The sequence below is a fragment of the Neltuma alba genome, unplaced genomic scaffold, assembly GCF_004799145.2.
Source record: "Neltuma alba isolate B1F8T4 unplaced genomic scaffold, ASM479914v2 tig00010912_pilon, whole genome shotgun sequence".
NCBI classification, from domain to species: Eukaryota; Viridiplantae; Streptophyta; class Magnoliopsida; order Fabales; family Fabaceae; genus Neltuma; species Neltuma alba.
This window is the reverse complement of record NW_021635690.1, coordinates 280,982-302,866: the sequence shown is the minus strand read 5'-3', so window position 1 is coordinate 302,866 and position 21,885 is coordinate 280,982. Positions and strand designations below refer to the sequence as shown.

The 21,885-nt window shown below is 33.5% G+C and overlaps 1 protein-coding gene and 1 pseudogene across 1 annotated transcript; both read right to left on the bottom strand.

The window, feature by feature from the left end:
* LOC114759878 (ABC transporter C family member 3-like) overlaps nt 1-16,321 on the bottom strand; it is a 30,793-nt pseudogene extending 14,472 nt beyond the window's left edge.
* Nucleotides 16,322-20,183: 3,862 nt separating this feature from the next.
* Nucleotides 20,184-21,885, bottom strand: LOC114759877 (uncharacterized). The gene is made up of 3 exons (XM_028949106.1): nt 20,700-21,885; nt 20,309-20,555; nt 20,184-20,241 (listed from the first exon to the last, which is right to left on the bottom strand). Exons 1-3 carry the CDS (start codon nt 21,883-21,885, stop codon nt 20,184-20,186), a joined length of 1,491 nt encoding a protein of 496 aa, XP_028804939.1.

The window sequence follows — 21,885 nt, the reverse complement described above, 5'->3', positions numbered from 1 at the left end:
GCCAACCTGCCAGCTTCTTCTGAATTCTTTCTTCAATAAAACGATAAGTCTCCTTTATTACTCTTTGATGCCGTAGTAGCACCCCCAGATATCTACAGATTATATAATAATATGAAATAATTATGGGATATAAAGATAATGGGATATATTAGAGATTATAGGAGATAATGGGAGATATATGAACATCCACAAATATATTATTATATTCATAACAATTATAATATTTTTCTAATTTTTTTTGGTTACCCAAAACATCTTCCCATCTAAATAGTAATAGACTAATCTCTTGGAAGACCGTCAAGTGTCGTAGTAGGGACCCTCCTAACAATTTTTTTCTATACATACCACCTCAAAGATCAAACCCATGACATGATATTTAAGGTGCCTAAGTCCCTTCTATTTGAACCAACACTTGTTGGTTAATATTTTTCTAATTTAAGAGAACCACTTAAGGATAAATAAGGGTGGTCGTTGTTTATGATGGCTTTGGACTTTTGGTACAAATATGAAAGCTATAAGAAACAACCAAGGAACAATAATAACATGGTAACAAGCCAAGAGAAGTCATTTCGTGATATTACCATGTTAGCTTCATATTTTTATTGTTTTCAATCATCTTTAAAACAGAATTATAATTAAAATTTATCCAAAAAAAGAATTATAATTAAAATATTTTCTAGTCCATTTCCCATTTTAACAAAAATATTAAAATTTATGTGTTTATATAAACTTGACTAGCTAGAACTATGGTTTGAACTTCAAATCAAGTTGATTTGATATTGGTTCTATTTCAATAATATTTTTATTTTATAATGATATACTCCCTCTTGTCCTATTATAAAATACAAATAATAGAATCATGTAAATAAATAAAATTGTTACAATTAATTCAAAGCAATAAATGTATATAAATATATTTTTTCCCAAAAATATTACTCTGACTACCCTTCTGTTTTGTTTTAATGACACTGACCTCCCTTCTATTTTGATAATATACATTTTAATCCAAACCATTAAGATCATTAAAGAATATTCTGAAAAGATTCTTTACGCATATTTTTTAATTAAAAAAATATTAGAATAAACCTTGTTTCCTACTTTACCCTCATTATATTAAATCTATAGTTTATCTTTTAATATTAATATTTATTAATAATCTATTTAATATTTTTACTAAATTTAATAAATTAAGACATAACTTTATAGTTTTATTGAAAAAATATATATACAATTACAAAACATTTTTTACTAAGATATATTTAAAAAATTACATCACAAGTAAGTTTAAATAAGTAAACAAGATTTATTGTAAACTAAAAATTTTTATTTATAAAATTTATAATATGGTAATTAATTCAATAGTATACCAAAAACTATTAAAAATATTTTTTAAAATTATTTTTTAAATTTCAAATAAAGATGTATGATATGTCATTAAATGATAATTATTAGTAATATTTGTATTAAGAAGGGGTAATTTGGTCAAAATAATGAGTCAATATTATGATCTAACGGTCAACTAACAGATCGGTGGATAGATGTTGAATCTTAAAACAAGAAAGGAGGTTTGTGCAATATATATTTTGATTTTAAGGAAGGTCCATATAAGTTTCCAAAATAAAAGGAAGGTCTTTGTAATTTAGATTAAATAGAAAAAAGATTGATGTATTTTACTCTTACTTTTTTATAGGAGTCAAATGAAACACGTAAATTATATCTCAACACACAAACACGCCGACATACTCAACACAGGTTTGATCTTGGATCATCCTCCAAAGGGGGGATTGGTGCCACTAGACCCAAGGGTCTTCGTCATTTTTAAAAATATTACCCCTCCACTTCTTTTTGTAGGAGACAATTTTTTTTTTTTGGTGACAAGAGATGTAGGAGATAATTTTTTGTTGACTTGTTCTCGATTTTTAAAATTTGTTTCAAATTTGTTTCATTTATTTCCCTATAGCTTATTTAATCACGCATATCATATATTATCAAGAGCTACTTACTAATTCTAATACATTAAGAAAGTTTGTTAAGTTAATTATTTATAATAATTAGGTACTGTCTTTTCTCAAATACCCTTACTAATCATGTGTATTAGTTATAATTACCATTTAATGGAATCTTTAATATGTGCAGCTACTATAAGAACTATTTTAGAAAAAAAATAAATAAATATGAGATAAGGTAGATTGAAATATTATATTTAGGACTAAATTGAAAGTCAAACTAACTCTTAATTAAGGATCGGAGGTAGTATTTAATTTCTACTCATTTTTTTCACATAAATGAGGGTATTTTTAACAACTTACATTTCATAATCAACATTTCAAACAATGTAATTTGGTTAATTGTTTTTTTTTAAAAAGAAAAACAGAGAGAATAGTATTTATGGAGAGAGTGAGTAAGACTTCCTTTAGTGATGCATAGAGCACGTAACTAATGAAGAGAAAAAAAAAATTGGTTGAAATTTCATACACTCTTTAAATAGATCTTATAGATAGGGTTACAAATTAAAAACTTTATCCTATATAGAGAGATATTAAAAACGAAGAATCACATAAAAAGGAGTTCGAAATTACTAGATTCAAAATAAATTTTTTTTTACAGAAATATATTATTATTTGCGAGTCTAGCATTAAAACCTATTAAAATATTGTTATTAAGTCTAATTTGAAGTTTAGTAATTTGAATTTTTTTTTTTTTGAGATTCTCCTTTTGATAAATGATGGTGGACTTTTTTTTTGGGAACTCTTCTTTATTCAATGAAAACAATATTATTATTAGGGGAAATTAATTTTTGAATTCTTAAAGTTTTTACTCTGTTATAACTTAATCCCTAAAACTTCACTTGATTTAATTCAATTCTTAATTTTAATGTAGTTATAACTCAATTTTTAAACCTTTGACTCGATACAATCCATTCCTTATAATTTTAACTATTGAAAAGCTTAGTCCCTAACTTTCATAAAATATATAATTTTATTTTTTTTAAAATATGGACCAAAGTTTTTAAATGATTAAAACTAAAGTTGTAACTTTCTTTTACTATTTATTTCTGTTCATGTGCTGATTTTCACCTCATTTCACCTACAAGGCATTCCATCGAGAGTACATGGAAAAGGAACTAAATGACCAATATGACCTTATGTGGCTACCATAAAGAGTGCAGAAGCCGTAAGACACTCCAAACAAGAGGAAGTTATACATTGTGAACATAATTACCTTAATCGATCAGCACCTTTTGTTGAAAAATAAGTAGTTTTAAATTTGATAAATGTAAAGAACATATTTAATTGAAATTGTTTAGGATTTTGCAATTATCATTAACTCATTAATTGTTATTTGACCTCTAAAAAATAGAATATACTGGTCTGATTCTCTTGGTAGAAAGCCTAGTAGAGATGTCGAAGAAATCTCCTAAATGTAAGTTAAATTTTATTATTGCATTTGTTTTCAAGTTAATTGCAGCTAGCATATAATAATTTATGATTTCTTTATACGTATGGTGATAGGGCAATTTGAGCATTGTCAGTATTTATTAAGAGTGATGGACAAGACAACAAGCGTAAAATAGGCTAAATTATCGGATAATATAAAATGGGTTCCCCCGAAGGTAAGTTCCTATTAAATATTTTATTATTTACTTATTTTTCAAACACAATTTTTGTTCACATTGATAACTTCAAATTGTTGCTTTGTTTACTATCGTTGCCAACCCAGAAGCAAAAGTGCAGATATCATGGCATACGCTATATGCGACGTATGATTTTATCATTGTTGAAAATTTAAACAGCTAATGATTTGTCTGCTCCTAATTCTTCCGTGTTTGAAAATCATACCCAATATTCAAGTGAAGAATTAATTTCATACGAGATATATCAGCTGGTTTTTAATTAAGCAAAGTAATTAGTGAATTTTAGGTTTTTGAAAGATTTACCGTTAGAAATTTACTTTTTCAGTTTACATTTGAAATTGGATATATATTGTTTGATATGTTTAGTTGCCACTTGTTTATTGAACAAGCTCAGTTCGTTTCGGCTCGAAAATTAGGAGGATCAAATTTAAAAGTCTGCCTTTCAAATTGTAAGCAAGCCTGACATATTGGCCCTAATGGGCCGTAAGGCCAACCCATTTTGGCTTGTCTATTTTTTCAATTTTTTAAAAAATATTTATATGATGTTGATATTATTGAATTTTCTACATTGTTAATGACATTATAAATATTTATTTGTTATTATCTTTTAAAAACTAAATTTCATAAAATGGTTTCATTTATTTAATTTTTTAAAAAAATTTGTTCAATTGAATTACATGGGTTAATTTGGACTTTAGATGATGATAAGATTTATATTAGTGTGTTAATATTTTTAAATTATATACTACCTTCAGTCATTAATATAAAAGTTAGTTAAAAATTCAATTTGGTTCTAAATATAATATGTCAATCCATTTTGTCTCTAACATTTATCTATTTTACTCTCAAGAAATCCCTATAGTGATTACACATGTTAAGGAGTTTTTTTTTTCAAAAGGTAGTTTTATTGCACATATTAATAAGGGTAATTTAGAAAAGATTATATTTATTTATTATAAATAAATAATTTAACTAATTTATTTAATAGATATTTACAAATTAGTTATCTAGCTTTTATATAAAGAATCAAAAGTAGTATATATATTTAATAAGAGAGTATTTTTATACTTATATAACTTGTGATTATATATAATTTGAATTAAAAATTTATGTATTTCGAGTAGGGCTGTGCAAAAACCCAATAGTTTGGTATGATCTAATCCAACCCGAGCAAACTCGTTCCAGTCCGGTGCAAAAAAAATTGGCCCGAAGCAAGACTTTGGGTTGATAGTAAACTTAGCCCATTCTAATCCATACACACCCTTAGTTTCAATAGTAATATACCTCAAATTAAAATAAAATAATAAGTAGGCTGTAAAACTTGAAAGTGATTTTTATTTGAAGAAGAAAAAATGATATTTTTGCCACCAAAGAAGAGCCTACTCGAAGCACAATCAAGCGTTATAATTGATATTGAAGATAATGATGGAAATCATCTTGATAATATTACTGTTGCTTAGTGTTTAGTTTGTGCTTTCTATGATTTATTTAATTATAAACAATAATTTACTAATTCTACGAACATGGCTTGATTGGTTTAGTTTTGAAAAATTGGACAATAGTTAAGCATTTTTTTTCACTAATATTCATGGCCTGAAGTTTGAATTTTAAGAGGCTTATTGTTTTACTTTTCTGCATATAAAAATACATAAAATCAAATAAAATTTTGTAAATAGGCCTAAAAACTCATGGGTTAGCTCAAGTCCCACCTATACAAGGAATAGGTCTTGTAAAATGGCTCCATTTTTAAAGTTGGGTCTAAACACGCCAACCCATTTAGGTTTGTGGCTTGTGAAAGACTAACCCTGAAGGGCCAAACTGACTCGTTTTTTCAGCACTAGTTCTAACTAGTTTGTATTATTGTTTCATATATCTTGAGAATAATTGGAATCGTAAAATTTCTACACGGTAGTAGTTCTAGGTAACTACTGGCTTTGGATGCATTGTTTCATTGCTGGACATTTGCAATTGCTGGGAGGTTTAATTCATAAAAAATAATATATTAAAAAAAATTAAAATTTCAATGTTGGTTTTAAAAGAAACCTGAAAAGGCAACGTAGAACACTAGCTTTCTACAATGGTTGTTTTTATTAATCGACATAGAAAGTCATTAACTACGTCATTTGTTAGTAAAAATTACGCCACTCAAATGCACATCCCTCATATAACCATATCCTCTTTAACCAACATTAATTACATTCTCTGCAATAGTGCACCCAATTTATAAAGTATAATTTAGGTCACTTGTTTGCGGAATTGATCTAAGAATATACCAGTATTTAGAAAAATGCCGGAGGTTAGATTTTTTAAACTGTCTCAGCAATGATTGGCTTAGAAAGGGGGGTTTAAAAATCCTTTTTTTTTAAGTAGTGTTATAATCTACAAAAGTTTATAAATAATATTATATAAGCCACCAACAAGTGATATGCATATATTCAATGGTTAAAAGAAACCTTTTGGCAATGATTAGTCATGTTCCATTATAAACTATACTTGATAACTTTCTAATAATGGATGATTTGCCTAATTTATATTTAAATTGAGAAAACGTATGTTTATTGAAAATCGACTTTTAAATTGATTTTCTTTGTGCCCATTTGGGTTTTGTAAATTACTGGATCATACTTTATTTTGGCTTGTAGATGTGTTTTCATTTTATGTTTTTATTGTCAGAATAAAAGGAGAATTTGATAAGGAAACGTACCGGGTTGGATCTCGGGTTGGGTCGGTCGGATCTTCTGGACTCATGCTATAAGCTAGACTATAAAAGTCTAAGCTTTGAGTGCACAGTAGAGCACCTCTTTGCAAGAAAGAATAAGGGGGAGAGAGAGAGAGAGATAGTAAGAAAGCTCAACTATTGGAGTGAGTTGGACTGATGGATGGAAGCCTCTATTTATAGCTTTTGTCAGGAGTATTTTGGGAAGCCAAAATATTCACTGAGCCCATTAGGTTAAATCTGAGTTAGGATATATAAATATATCTTTATCTTATAATATCATGATATTTCTAGAATTAATCTCAATTAATTCTAAATATATATATACTCAACATATATTTAATCTATACAATATAAATTAATTAATTTATATCGTAACCGATTGGATTTGATTTAGGATGTTTGATTGAGTCAAACAAATCATAATATCACTTGGATATTTGATCGGTATATTCTTTTAATATCTAGTCAAATAGTTCGGCCCATCAAGGGCGGATCCAAGCTTAAAATCTAACATCTTCCACTCGCATTTGATGGGTTGTCTATCGTGCGATAGCTAAATCTTTCATTGCTTTATACTAGGTGTCTGTCGTGACCGCGTGGGCATGACGTCATCGATTCGGGTGCTTGTGTACTAGGAGTCCTTTATACAAGACTAGCACACAAGAACACCCTTGGTGTACCTGCAAATTGTATGCTTGTTGCCACGAATGCCCTAGTTTTATCCATACACTTTACTTATGGCATATCTAATCCCTCTCAAGTTATTTTGTTTACTCAGATTGCCTTTCTATACGTATGGTATCTGCACTTGCTTAGTTCTTCTGTTCAACCTACAAGGGACATGTCACAGACACCAACGTAGATGTGTACTTCAGGATAAATCTTCCTTCTGACTATTCATCATTTCGATTTGGCATAGTCGTTTTCCCAGTCTTGACCCGTTAGATCGTATCACTCTTGACCTTGGGGTTTAGACTAGAGTAGCCGTCACTAAACCAAACCCTTGTGATGCTGTCTAAGTCTTGAGGGCATTATGAAAGGTTTATTTCCTTTCTAGGACTCACATTATAATGGATTAGGGATCTTTCATCTACATCCCATGTTGCGATTTGAGTGAGCTCATGCAGTATGAATTGCATGCTACGGTGCTCGATCCACTAAGTGGAGTATGTCGCTTTTGGTTTTAGTAGCACCGTATAGACTTAAGTTCCAAATGCATTTCAGCATTTGAACCAGGATCTCTTCGATCACAACTATATATGATGTCTTATAAGTGAAAAGTTCCTTATCTGGCTATAGGTCTCATAGATTACACATTATCCATGATTCGGCCCAAACTTTTATGGGTCTCATCTCAATCTAGCTGAGGCGACATTTATGCGGTGATTCTTCTCTACCATCTCATGGTTATCATCTGCTATTAAACCTTCTACATCCCATGAGAACATAGCGAGGTGGTTGCCAATATGAGTGAGCCAACCTTGTAACTTGTACGACATATTGGTGTTGTATACCTCGTGCCTATGCATGTATAAATACACAAATGTATATACAAGAAAATTTCTTTTGAACTGGATAAAATTCATTTAATTACTAAGTAAGAGGAAAAAGAAAGTTCAATACAACATGCCTAGTGCTTGCACATTTGAACAAGAAAAGGATCAAAAAGAAAAAGGAATTCAATACATCATGCTTTCCACATGCCCAAAGCCTTTACATGCTTGACAAAAGGATCTTTAACTATAGGTTTGGTTAGGGGATCTGTCAACATCTTATGAGTAGACAAGTATTGAACTGTCACTTGTTTCTTAGCGATCATATCCCTTACAAAGTAATATTTTATGTTTATATGCTTAGTACGATTGTGGTATGTAGGGTCCTTTACATAGGTTATTGCTGCTTGACTATCATAGTGAATTAGAGTTGGTCCTTCACTAGCACTATAGATTCTCAATCATGCTAAGAATCTTTTGAGCCATACAGCTTCTTGGACTGCTGCAGAACATGCTACGTATTTTGCTTCCATGGATGAAAGAGACACACATTTGTTTCTTGCTGCTCCAAGAGATTGCTCTATTGTTCAACAAGAAAGCATAGCCTGACATCGAGTGTCGCTCGTCCAAGTCTCCTGCCTAATTAGCATCAGAGCAACCCTCTGCACGAAGGCCGTTTCTTTGATAGCATAACTCATAGTCCATAGTTCCCTTTAGATAACTCATTATCCTCTTTACGGTTTCCTAGTGTTTTACTCCTAGATTGGATTGGAATCTACTCACAAGTCCAACTACGAAGCATATGTCCGACCTGGTACACAACATAGTGTACATTAGGCTACCAACAGCACTCGAGTATAGGACTCTCTTCATACATTCTATATCACATTGTTTTATAGGGCGTATTTCCTCGCTTATGTTATGTCCCTTAACCATAGGGATATCCATAGACTTACAGTCTCTCATATTGAAACGCTTAAGAATCTTTGTTATGTATGCCTTTTGTGACAATGACAGCAATTTTCTAGAACGATCTCTTCTTATTTTAACGCCTAAAATATATTTTGCTTTACCCATGTCTTTTATCTTGAAATTCAAGGATAACCACTCTTTGATCATCTTTATTAGTTTAAGATTGGTACCAGCTAGGAGTATGTCATCGACATAGAGGGATAGAATGACAAAGTTGTCTCCAAACCGCTTAATATAAACACAGTTATCTTCTTTGATCATTTCAAAGTCATAGGAGCTTATAGCTTTGTGGAACCTTAAGTACAATTGTCTAGATAATTGCTTGAGTCCATAAATGGATCTCAAGGGTTTACAAACCTTTTGTTCGTTACCTTTCTGTATAAAGCCCTCAACCTGTTCCATATAGATTTCTTCATCTAGTTCTCCATTCAGGAAGGCGGTTTTTACATCCATCTAATGTAACTCTAAGTCTAAACTTGCTACTAGAGCTAGTATTAATCTTACCAAGTTGAAACGTACAACAAGTGAGAAAGTGTCTCTATAGTCCACTCCTTCTCGTTGTGTATACCTTTTGGCAACTAACCTTGCTTTGGGTTTATCAATTGATCTATCAGCCTTACGTTTGTACTTGAAAACCCACTTGCTCCCAATCGCCTTTCGGCCAGGTGGTAGATCAACTAATTCCCATACTTGGTTGGACTCCATGGAATCCATTTCCTCTTGTAAAGCCTTTTGCCATCGTAGTCCACTCCTTCTTGTTGTATATACCCTTTGGCAACTAACCTTGCTTTGGGTTTATCAATTAATCCATCAGCCTTATGTTTGTGAACCTCCTTGCTCCTAATCGCCTTTTGACCAGGTGGTAGTTCAACTAATTCTCATACTTGGTTAGACTCCATGAGATCCATTTCCTCTTGTAAGACCTTTTGCCATTTTTCCTTAGCAAGCCCTGTTAGTGCTTCTTTAACACTTACAGGGTCTTTTTCACCATTTTCTGGATTAACGATGAAAGTTGCTCCTTTAATTGAGAAACGTCTCCTAGGAGTTTTGTCTCTGTTACTTCTTTTAAGTGGGGTTGTTGCAGGACTTTCTTCCTATGGCTGAGTCAGACCTTGCTATGAAAATGGTTCAACCCTCCCACTCAGATCAGTAGGCTGAAAAACACTTTGTTGTACCTCATTGCTATCATTTTCATAAAGACAGCTGCTTTGATCAATACTCCCTCTGCTAGGAAATTCAGTTTCTATGAATATTGTGTCCCTTGACTCTATCTTAGTCACTGAGCCATCATCATTTTCACCAATGAAGACATATCCCTTAGAGTTCTCAGAGTATCTTATGAAGATACACTTTTTGTCCCTCAGTTCTAGCTTGTCATACTTATGGGAAGAATCACGAATATAGGCTGCTGACCCCTATGGCCTTAGGATGCTTAGATCTAGTTTACGGTTTATCTATGATTCGTAAAGGGTCATGGTGACTGATTTAAAAGGCACTCGGTTAAGTATGAATGTGGCAGTTAAAAGAGCATCTCCCCAATAGGAGGTTGGAAGCTCAACTTATGCCATCATTGATCTAACCATGTTGGGGAGAGTTTTGTTTCTCCTTTCAGCAACTCCGTTTTGTTGAGGAGTGCTGGAGATTGTTAGTTGCATAACAATACCCCTTTCTTCACAAAGCTCCTTGAATTGATCAGAGAGGTATTCTCGACCTTGGTTAGTTCTTAAGGCTTTGATTCTTGAAACTAGCTGATTTTTCACTAGATTGAGATATTTTCTAAAGCACACTCTAATGCCTCAGATTTGTGGGAAATCAAGTAAGTATAGCCATATCGAGAAGAATCATTGATGAAGGTAATAAAATACCATGCTCCGTGACGTGCCCTTACACTCATTGGTCCGCAAATATCAGAGTGCACTAGTTTAAGAGGGTGGTTAGGCCTGGTTGCCTTTCTGAAAGGTTTTCTTATACTTTAGACAGCCAAGCAATGTTCAGATAGAGACATTTCTTTTCTAGACACGTTTCCTAGCAAACCCTTTTTTGCCAGTTTGGTCATGCGTTCCTGACCAATATGTCCTAATCTAGCGTGCCATATATTGTAATTGACATCGGAAGAAAGTACATAGCAACAACTAGAATTAAAATTGTCATTGAAATTCTCCAAAACAAAGAAACCATTTGAAACATAACCAGAAACTGAAAAATTGGTCCCATATGAAATGTCTACTATGAAATCATAGAAAAAAACATTGAAATGAAATTTAACTAAGGAAATAACAGACACAAGATTTTGTCAGATTTCCAGAGTGTAGAGGATATTTCGTAGGACTAGGGTTTTTCCTCCACGCAGGGTCAACTCGCAAGTACCGATCCCTTTGACTTCTACTCTCGTGTTGCTCCTAACATAAAGCCATCTTCTTCTTACTGGTAACTGACGAAATTTTGTGAAGTTGCCATGATCCTTGCGCACATGGTCTATGGCCCCTGAGTGTATAACCCAAACAGGATTAGTTTTAGCAATAAACGCAGTGTTAGAAACATAAGACAAATGTATCGAATCTAAATCCAATACTTTTTTCTGCTCAAGGTAATCCTTGGCGTAATGCCCCTTCTGTTGGCAAGCATAGTATTTGATGGTTGCTATGTTCTACTTCTTTGGAGATTTCTTGCCTTTCTTGAAGGAATTCTTTCCCTTCTTCACTTTAGAGCTGCCTTTCTTATTTTGATAGCCTTTGCTTCTCTTAGACTGGTTCTGGGAGGTTGACCCTCCCTTTCCTTCAGTTAAATATGCCTTACTGATAGGTTGCATAGTTTCTATTCGGTCATCCTCCAGTTGGAGGTGGTGAGCTACATCAACAAAGGTTTTTATACTCTCGTTATGAGTAATAGTATGCTTCATGGTGTCCCAGCTGGCTGGGAGAGATCTCATGACAGCTTGAATTTGTTGCGTATCAAATAAGGTGCCTCCAGCTTCCTTAAGCTCCTTGATTAAGTTCTGCATTACCCTTAGGTGATGCCTTATGGGAGTGTTAGGACCCAGCTTGAAATTGTCAAGTTTGACGGTGAGTCTCCTAAGCCTTATAGTAGAGGTACCGTCAAATTTAGATTTCAGTGCCACCCACATGGCAGAGGCAGAAGGGTGTGTTTCAAATTGCACCAACACATCGTCAGTCATGGCACTTAGCATAGTAATTTTGGCGATGGTGTCCCTTCTTTTCTAGGCCGCATAGCCGTCCTAGTCCCTTCGTGATGCATTCGCCTCAGGCTCTGGAAGAAAAGTTGTCAAGACATTAGCGACTTCTTGTTCTTTGAGGACATATGATATCTTATGACGCCATATGCTGTAATTGTCTCCGTTTAGCTTGTCACCTCTTACGAGGTCAGCTATGATAGACTTGATTCCTCTTTGAGACATCGTGCTATCGTATAGACAACAATGCATTTTAGTATGGTATGCAACATACATGTTATTCAAGTAGGTCATAGATCGTTCGAGTGAGAGTCTTGCCATTTTCATGATCAGGAGACAACTAGGTTGGCTCCCATCCCATTACTCCTAGTTAGCCTCTCACCTTTCTTATCTCTGACTTTCCTTGAATATATCCCCAATTTGAGTTTTCCTCATGAAACTCCCACTCAAATAAAGAATTTATAATAATAAAATTTTTTATTAACGAAGCATATATGTTGACAAAAATTTGGATAACCTAATAAATTAAAATCTCAAAGAGTAAACATGAAATGAAAGAAAATAAACACGAATAAAAACTCATTCGTTCATGATGTATTTTATCATTGGTTTTCTCAAACTCTCTTCAATGTCTTTTCAGTATCTACAAAGACTTTGTTTGAAAAATCCTTCGTTAAATATGTGTCCTCTCCTTGCCAGTTCCTCTCTATATTGAATTATGATGTTTGCAAAAGAGTGCATCTTGCTCATTGGTAATTTATTTAGCATAATAGCTCAATTTTGAAAATAGACATTTTTTATGCTTGTATTCATCAGCATGCTTTTCTGCTATTTGTTCAATTAAATTTATGTCCTTAGGTCTGCAAACTTCTTCCTCTTGTTGGTCAGGAACACATTTCTTTTTACCATTGCTCTCCTCAGGCACATTAGAGCTCACTCGTGATTGAAGTGTTTTTCTTTTATTAGTACTTTCTTCAGCATAATTATTTGAAAACTTTGGAGCATTAGAAAGAGGAGAATAACTTGAATATATTTCAAAAGAGTGGTTAGAATTTGAGATTGCCATTTCCTAAACCCAAAGAAAAATAAAGTTTAAGTTAATAGGGGAAAAGTAAAAATAAACAATTATTTACTATTTTTCATACCCAAAAACTCATCTAAAATAAGTACATAATATATTGATACAAGCTCATGATTTTAGGAATATTTTAGGCCAGACAAGGTCCAAAAATAAGTCTCCACGCACCCTCACGTACCACAAAAAGCCTTCTCAAAAAAATTTAAAAAAATTTTAAAGGAGGAGAGGGTTGCCCACTCTCGGGCTCAGCGCTTGTCATCCACGCACCACCTTGCCGGCGTTCTTCCATCACTGGACTGACTCTATTTAATTCCTCATATTTTAAGGAGTCTAAATATGTGGTTGTTGTGACCCAAGGGGTCCTAGGTGGACCTGTGGGCGCGTCTTCGAAAATTTTTTTTTAAAAAAATATTTTTTTTTGAAAACCCTTTTTTTTAAGTCAGGTCGGTGGACTCTATGGAGGTTCTGAGTCAAACAGACCTGAAACAAGTGAAACACTGCGTCTTGGCTAGCCTAAAACGACACCATTTTGGGCTGGTCAGGTTGTCCCTAACCTCCAGCCAAGTCAACCCAGACCCCGCTAGAGCTCCGGCAGGTCTGTTATGACCTGCTAACTTCGAACCCCCATATCTTCCACCTCCGAGCTCTGTTTTATGCGTTTTAGGTGTCTATGAAATCATCTTTTCGAGTTCTACAATCCTATGGGTTCATTTTCTTTAAAAAAACCTTGTTTTTAAAGACCCAAAATCTGGTTATACATGGCCAACAACAGAGCTTATGTAAACATGGATTTTGATCACGTTTTTGAAGCTTACAGTATTATAGATAATATTTTAGTGCTTTAGTTATATAATTTGAGTGCATTTTCAAACTCAATACTCAAGCACATCAAATTTCGAAAAAAAATGACTTACGAGTATACTAACAGCGTAGCGGAAAAATTCGAACAAAAAGAAACACAAAGCCCAAGCAATATATGCACACACATATATTCATAAAGCTTCAAGATCAGGAGGGCTCTAATGCCAATGTCAAAATAAAAGGAAAATTTGACAAGGAAACGTACCGAGTCGGATCTCGGGTCGGGTCGGTCGGATCTTCTGGGCTCACGCTATAAACTAGACTATAAAAGTCTAAGCTTTGAGTGCACAGTAGAGCACCTCTTTGCAAGAAAGAATAAGAGAGAGAGAGAGAGAGATAGTAGGAAAGTTTAGCTACTGGAGTGAGTTGGACTGATAGGTGGGAGTCTTTGTTTATAGCTTTTGTCAGGGGTATTTTAGGAAGCCAAAATATCTAATGAGCCCATCAGGTTAAATCTGAGTTAGGATATATAAATATATCTTTATCTCATAATATCATGATATTTGAATTTAAATCCAGAATCAATCTCAATTAATTCTAAATATATATACTCAATGTACATTTAATCTATACAATATAAATTAATTAATTTATATTGTAATCGATTGGATTTGATTCAAGATGTTTGACTGAGTCAAACAAATCATAATATCGCTTGTATATTTGATCGGTATATTCTCTTAATATCCAATCAAATATTCAAGCCCATCAAGGGCATATAGCCCAAAATCCAACAGTTATACTACCTCTGATCCTTCATATGCTAGTTGGGGATCGGATTTAGTTAAAAATATAAGATCTTAATTGATTTTATTTTTATAAAATTATAATTCATTTTTCAAAATATCTCTACTAATTATACATATTAAGAAGTTTCCATCCAAGGGTAATCATGACTACAAAGGATATTTTAGAAACATCAAGTCATATTTAGTATAAATAATTAATTTAACTAATTTCTTGAATCTATCTTGATTAGTTAAATAACTCTTATATTTATTAGCTAAAATACACAAAACTAGCATGTTAGCTTCCTAAACTTTAAAAGTTTGAATTAAGAGCTATGTTGTTTTATATTTTGACTATCAATTTTCATGCCATTAAAATTGGCATTAAAGTTAACGGTTTTTTTTATTTAAAAAGTTAATATTTAGCATTTGATATGTATTTATATATTTTTTTATAATTAAAATAAAATATTAAAAATATGAAATATTTAAAAAACACTTCACATAATTACTTGACCATGTCTTTTTAAATAAAAAATAGAAAATGCTTAAAATTACGTGTAATTCACCAAATAATACTTTAAATGACATGATATATAATAGCAAAATATGAAAAATGACATTATCAAAACTGTTAACTTTCACGACAATTTTAAAGGCAAGAGAGTTGATATTTAAAACAATCCTTAATTTACACTTTTAAATGTTAGGAATGTAATGTGCAACTCACTTAAAATTGAGTGGAATTTTGTATATTTTAGTCTCTTCTTGTGAATGTATTTTAGCCTTCTCTTATTATTATTGTTGTTGTTGTTTAGGGTTTCTCTTATTTCAATGTTAATGTGATCTTCAACTCAAAAAAAAAAAAATTGTTAATGTGATCTTAAGTGCCAAAATTTTTTTTCTTTATTATTAATATACTACCTCCCCTGTTTAGTACAAAAACTAATTGGGAATTTGATTTGGTACTAAATATAAGATCTGAATTTATTTTGTTCCTCAAATTTATAATTTACTTTCTAAATTAATACATGTCAAATGGTTTCAATGCAAAAGTAATCATAATTAAAAATGATACTTTAAGAAAATCAATTTATATTTAGAAAAAATAACTGATTTAACTATTTTTTTAATTACTTAAATTAGTTTTTATTTCAAGTACTAGAGGTAGTATTGTTATTTTGTGGTGTTTGGGAGGAAAAAACACATCAGCCATGTCAAATTTTTTCCTCCCCTTCCCCTTTTTTCTATCACAACTATTTGTTCCCACCAAACGGTAATAGCACTACAAAAAATTCGACTTTCAGCGGCGACATTTGTCGCCGCTGAAAGTCCAAAAGTCGCCGCTGAAAAGCTTCAGCGGCGACATTTTGTCGCCACCAAGTCGTTGCCGTAGCGACCGTGGCTGAAACTTATCAGCGGCGACAAAAAAAGTCGCCGCTGAAACTCCTTTCAGCGGCGACATTCTGTCGCCGCTGAAAGCTGATGAGTTTGCCGCTCAGAACTGTCGCCACTGAAACATGAGAATCGGCGGCGACTAATGTCGCCGCGGAAGCTTGCTTCGGCGGCGACATTGTTGTCGCCGCGGAAGCTTGCTTCGGCGGCGACATTGTTGTCGCCGCGGAAGCTTGATTCGGCGGCGACATTTTGGTCGCCGCCGAAGCTTGATTCGGCGGCGACAAATGTCGCCGCTGATTGTGATTTTAATTATTTTTATAATATATTAATTATGCAAAAAACTTTTATTTATATTGCTGATAAATATTATTAAAAGGTTTAATAAAAATAAAGTAATTAACACACAAATATGGTATATTAAATAATAAGATTTATAACCATGAAAGTGTTCTTTATGTCTCTAACTGAAAAAAAAAATTGTTCAATTAAAAGATACATTACATAATACAAAGAAAAATTACGTAGAGGGATCAATATTAGGGACGCTAGAAGTAGGGGTATCTGCAGGAGCATTTAACTGCATCTTTTGCATGAAAGCAGTGAACTGAGCTTGTATTCTCTGTTCCATCAACTGCTCCATCCTTTGTTCAAGTTGCGTACGCTCTGCTTCCATCTTTGCTCGCTCTGCAGCACGTTCTGCTTCCTATCTTTTCTCGCTCTGCTGCACGTTCTGCTTCCATCCTCTCTCGCTCTGCAGCAAGATTTGCTTCCATCTTTTCTCGCTCCTCTTGAAATCTTCTTTCAAACTCTTCATACAATTGGGTGCGTACATTCTCAAGTGAATCACTAGATTGAGTGTGAAGTCTCTTCCTCCGAGGCTCTGCTCCATAACCTTTTCCTCTAACATATCCTGACCTCTCACCAAGAACAGCTGTCAATATCTCATCAGAGGTCATTCGAGCATCACTCTCTAAGGATTGCTGCTGAACGAGCTCATGCATGCGATCCTATAGTTACAAATTACAAATTACATTAATGAAAAAAATATAATTATTTAATTAAATATAAAGGACAAATATTTATACATACATGAATCTCTTCAGATCGCGAATCCACCCACTGTAACTGGCCATCTGCAGTCTTCCTAGTATGTGTTATCTCCCAAACCTGATCTGGGGGGGCAGGCTGTCCAGTGGTGGGGTCTCTCTATAAAGCATAATATACAAAAATAACAAATCTTGAAAAATAAAAAAATGGATAAAAAAATAAAGTGTAGTGAAGAGGCAACTTACTACAGAGAACTCAACCTCCGCAAATGATCGGGGACCACATGTATGCTTTGTTACTTGTTTTGCTCGGTTTTGTGTGTTTCTAGCACTTTTGTTCTACATCAAATTTGAGTAACTACTAAGTATGTTGAATGATATAATTATATTATTCATTTAAATAGTTAGTATTTAGTAAGATACCTTAAATGGATCTGACTGAAAATATGTCAATAACCACTCCCAATCTTCAAAACTTACAGTTTGAGGTGGATTTGCCAACCTTTCTTCATCAGTGTCAAATTTCTTATAGTGGGTATGCAAGTTGGTCTTCCAATTTCTGAAAGCATTTTGCAATGTGGTCACTATCATTTTTTGAACTTCTCTTCATCTGTTGCAACAGCAGGTTGAAATTTTTCCTAAAATAAAAATCAATATCAGCATAAGTACTTGTTTTGAAAGCATAAATAAAGTAGGATATACATTTACTAAACATAAATTGTACCTTCACTTTTAAAATCATAACATCAATATAATTTGTGTAAACATTCCTCCATTCAGCACAATCCTTCAAAGATATTGTGGTTCTAATAACATAACCACAATAATTAGCTAGCTCTCTTGCTCCTTGCCCTACTGCTCTTGTCATGTCATCTGTGAAAGTAAGCTGAATCTTTCCTCCAAATTTAGTCATTAAGTCCACATTGAGCGACTTATAAACTCCTCTACCTTTCTTAATTATATTAGAAGAGCCTATCATTCAAGTGAACAAATAATATAGTCAAAAGTATGTGATGCTAATTAGTTACTTGTATTATATAAAAGTAAAGAAAATTTACCTGCACTACTGTTTTGAGTAGGGGGAGAGTCGGCAGGCAATTCCTCAAATTGTACTTGGAGTGGTCGAGGTGAAATGGTATGTCAATTGCAGGGGTAGAGCTAATACCTCCACTACTTGTGCTGCCATGTCGTGTGAAGGAAGAGCTTCTCCCACCCCGTCCTCTCTTTAGCCCTGACATATCCTGCAATAATGTACAAAATTTAGATTGTTTTTTATGTTAATAAAACTACTCTTTATGAAGATAGTATATATTAAAAAAATTACAAAATCTAACTTGTTAAGAATATATTAATAAAAACTACCATTTATGAGGATTGTAGTTTCATTCTGTTGAGTCCTCTGTGGTACTATCACTTGTATCATCATCTTCTATTTCACCTTCAATGTCACTTTCTTCTTCAGTATCACTATCATTACCATCAAGCACATCTTCTTCATCACTATCGTCATGAACTAGTGAATTAGATTCACTATCATCAATAAATCCAATCTCCATATTACTTCTTTGTGATGGTTCTCCTACTTGAATGAAAGTTTGGGGTTGTACATCATCTCCACACAAGTCAATAAAGATATCATGCTGTATAAGACTTGCATTTAAATCAACCACCAATTGTTGATAAGGCTCTTCATCAACCATTGCAATATTAACATCACTACCAACATTAACATTCTCAATCGGCATATTGAACAAGTCACGTGGATTCGTTTTGACAACAACAATCCAACCCGGGTCAACAATATCATCCACATAAAAAACTTGCTCTGCTTGAGATGCTAAAATAAATGGTTCATTAGTTTGTAATGAACATTGAGTGTTGATACTTGTGAACCCATACTTATCCACCTTATATCCTTCGCCATAGTTAGCGACATCCCACCAGTGACACTTAAACAAGTATAATTTTTTATTCTCTATGTAAGATAACTCATAAATATGCTCTAACACACCATAATATTCTTTATTAGCATCAGTGTCATCACCCTTGGCCATGACTCCATCATTTTGAGTTCTTTTTCCTATTGCCCGATCTTTTGCATGAAAACGAAATCCATTGCCTATAAACATAGAGTAACGATTGACCACTCTCGATGGACCAATTGATAAACTTTTGAGTTCAGGACTTACAAAGCCTTGTGTGGACAATGCTATCACCTATTAAAGAAGAACCATTCCTTCAATATGCATTAATATTATTAATATAAACTTCAAAGCTCAAAGTCTAGAACTTACTCGTGAACGGAACCAATCAGGAAACTCTTTATATTGCTTTTGCTCACTCATTAATCCCCGAGCTTCAAGTTCTCTCCTGTGTTCCCTACATGTTTTTACACAAGTGAGAAAAATATAAATTATAACAAATTCATTCTGTTAAATTAAGTTGACGTACTCTATGAATGGCCAAGTTTCTTCACAATTTTGGAGCACATACATTCTTGCCTGACAATACTCTTCATAAGAAAGAGAGACTGACTCAAAATGTCCTCTAGCTTCACCACTTTTCTTGAACACCGAAAGCTCATTACTGATATTATTATCACTGATGTCATCATTCCGATGCTGCACATTAAATTTAGTGGGAATGTCTTTCAAGTATCGTGAACAAAAAGTTAGACTTTCATCTGCCAAATATCCTTCTGCAATTGATCCTTCAGGTTGGGCCTTATTGCCAACATATGACTTTATAGTTCGCAAATACCTACAACAAAAAGTCAAGCCTTATTGAATGGTTTTAAATGATAGATTATAAATATAATTGTAAAGTAACCTTGTTAAAGCGAATTACCTTTCTATGGGGTACATCCAACGATACTGAACTGGCCCACCAACTTTTGCCTCTCCCGCCAAGTGTATAGGCAAGTGAACCATTACGTCAAAAAAGGCAGGTGGGAATATGGTCTCTAACTTGCACAGAGTTATTTCTATTTGACTTTGAAGTTTGTCAAGTTCTTCACATGTTAAACACTTTGAACAAAGATTTTTAAAAAATCTTCCCAATTGTATTATTGGTTCACATACTTGGGGAGGCAGTAACCCACGTATTGCAATTGGAAATATTTCCTGCAATAGCACATGGTGATCATGACACTTCAAACCAAATATTTTTCGCTCGTGAATATTGACACACCTTGAGATATTAGATGCAAAAGCATCAGGTACTTTTAAGTTAGCCAAGAATTTGCAAAGGGATTGCTTCTTTTCAGAAGATAATGTGTAAGGAGCAGGAGGCTTATAAACATCATTACCATTCTTAATCGGGTGCAAATTACTCCTAATGCCCAAATCCACCAAATCATACCTACTTTTTAATGTGTCCTTTGTCTTTCCAAGTAAATCCATCACTGTCGATACAATATTATCAGAAACATTTCTTTCTATATGCATCACATCAAGATTATGTCGTATCAACAAATTTTTCCAATAAGGCAATTGGAAAAAAATGCTTCTTTTCCTCCAATTATAAGCCTTACTATTTGTAGGGCGTTTTCGTTTTTGGCCTTTTCCAAATGATATATTACCCAATTGTTCTAATTGCATAAGTGCATCATCTCCAGTTAATGGAATTGGTGGAGCTCTGAGTTCTTCTTTTCCATCAAATGATTTTGCATCTTTGCGCCATGGGTGATTTTGTGGAAGAAAACGCCTATGACCCATATAAGATAACTTACTCCTTAATGAAATGCAATGTGTGTCTTTGTGACAACAAGGGCATGCAAACTTGCCTTTAGTTGACCATCCTGAAAGATTTCCATATGTGGGGAAATCATTTATCGTCCACAACACTGCTGCATACATCATAAAATTTGATTGAGAAAATGCATCATATGTTTGCACCCCTACTTCCCACAATTGTTTCAGCTCCTCAATCATTGGTTGTAAGTAAACATCTATTTCATTACCTGGACACTTTGGACCAGGAATAAGAAGTGTCATCATAAAATATGGGCTTTTCATGCAAAGCCATGGTGGCAAATTATATGGTACCAAAACTACAGGCCAAATGCTATGATTGGCACTCATATTCCCAAAAGGTTGAAATCCATCACTTGCCAAACCTAATCTAACACTTCTTGGATCAGTAGAAAAACTAGGATATTGTTGGTCAAAGTGTTGCCAAGCAAGAGAGTCAGCTGGATGTCTCAATACACCATCATTTGTGTGCTTCTCCTTATGCCACCTCATTTCTTTAGCAGTGTCTCTTGCCATATAAAGCCTTTGTAACCTAGGTATTATCGGAAAATGCCTTAAGACTTTCTGGGCAATTTTTTTTCCTCTTTGCCTGTTCAACTTCCATCTAGACATCTTGCACTTAGGACATGATTCTTCTTTTGCATGTTCCCCCCAGTATAATATGCAATCATTTCCACAAGCATCAATTTTATTGTAATCTAAACCCAAATCACGAATTATCTTCTTAGCTTCATAAAATGAATTTGGCACTAAAGCCCCTTCTGGAAGAACATCTTTCAATAAGGCCAACAATGCATCCATAGATTTATTGCTCCAATGGTTAAGACACTTTAATTGAAGCAATTTTACAATAAAAGACAATTTTGACATCTTCTCACAACCTGGATAAAGTTCTGTCTCTGCATCCTTTAATAAGTCGTAGAACCTTTTGGCATGCACATTAGGCTCTTCATTCTCATTTAATTCATTGTTCATATCATTCATAGAAGGAACATTATATGCATCACATACCAT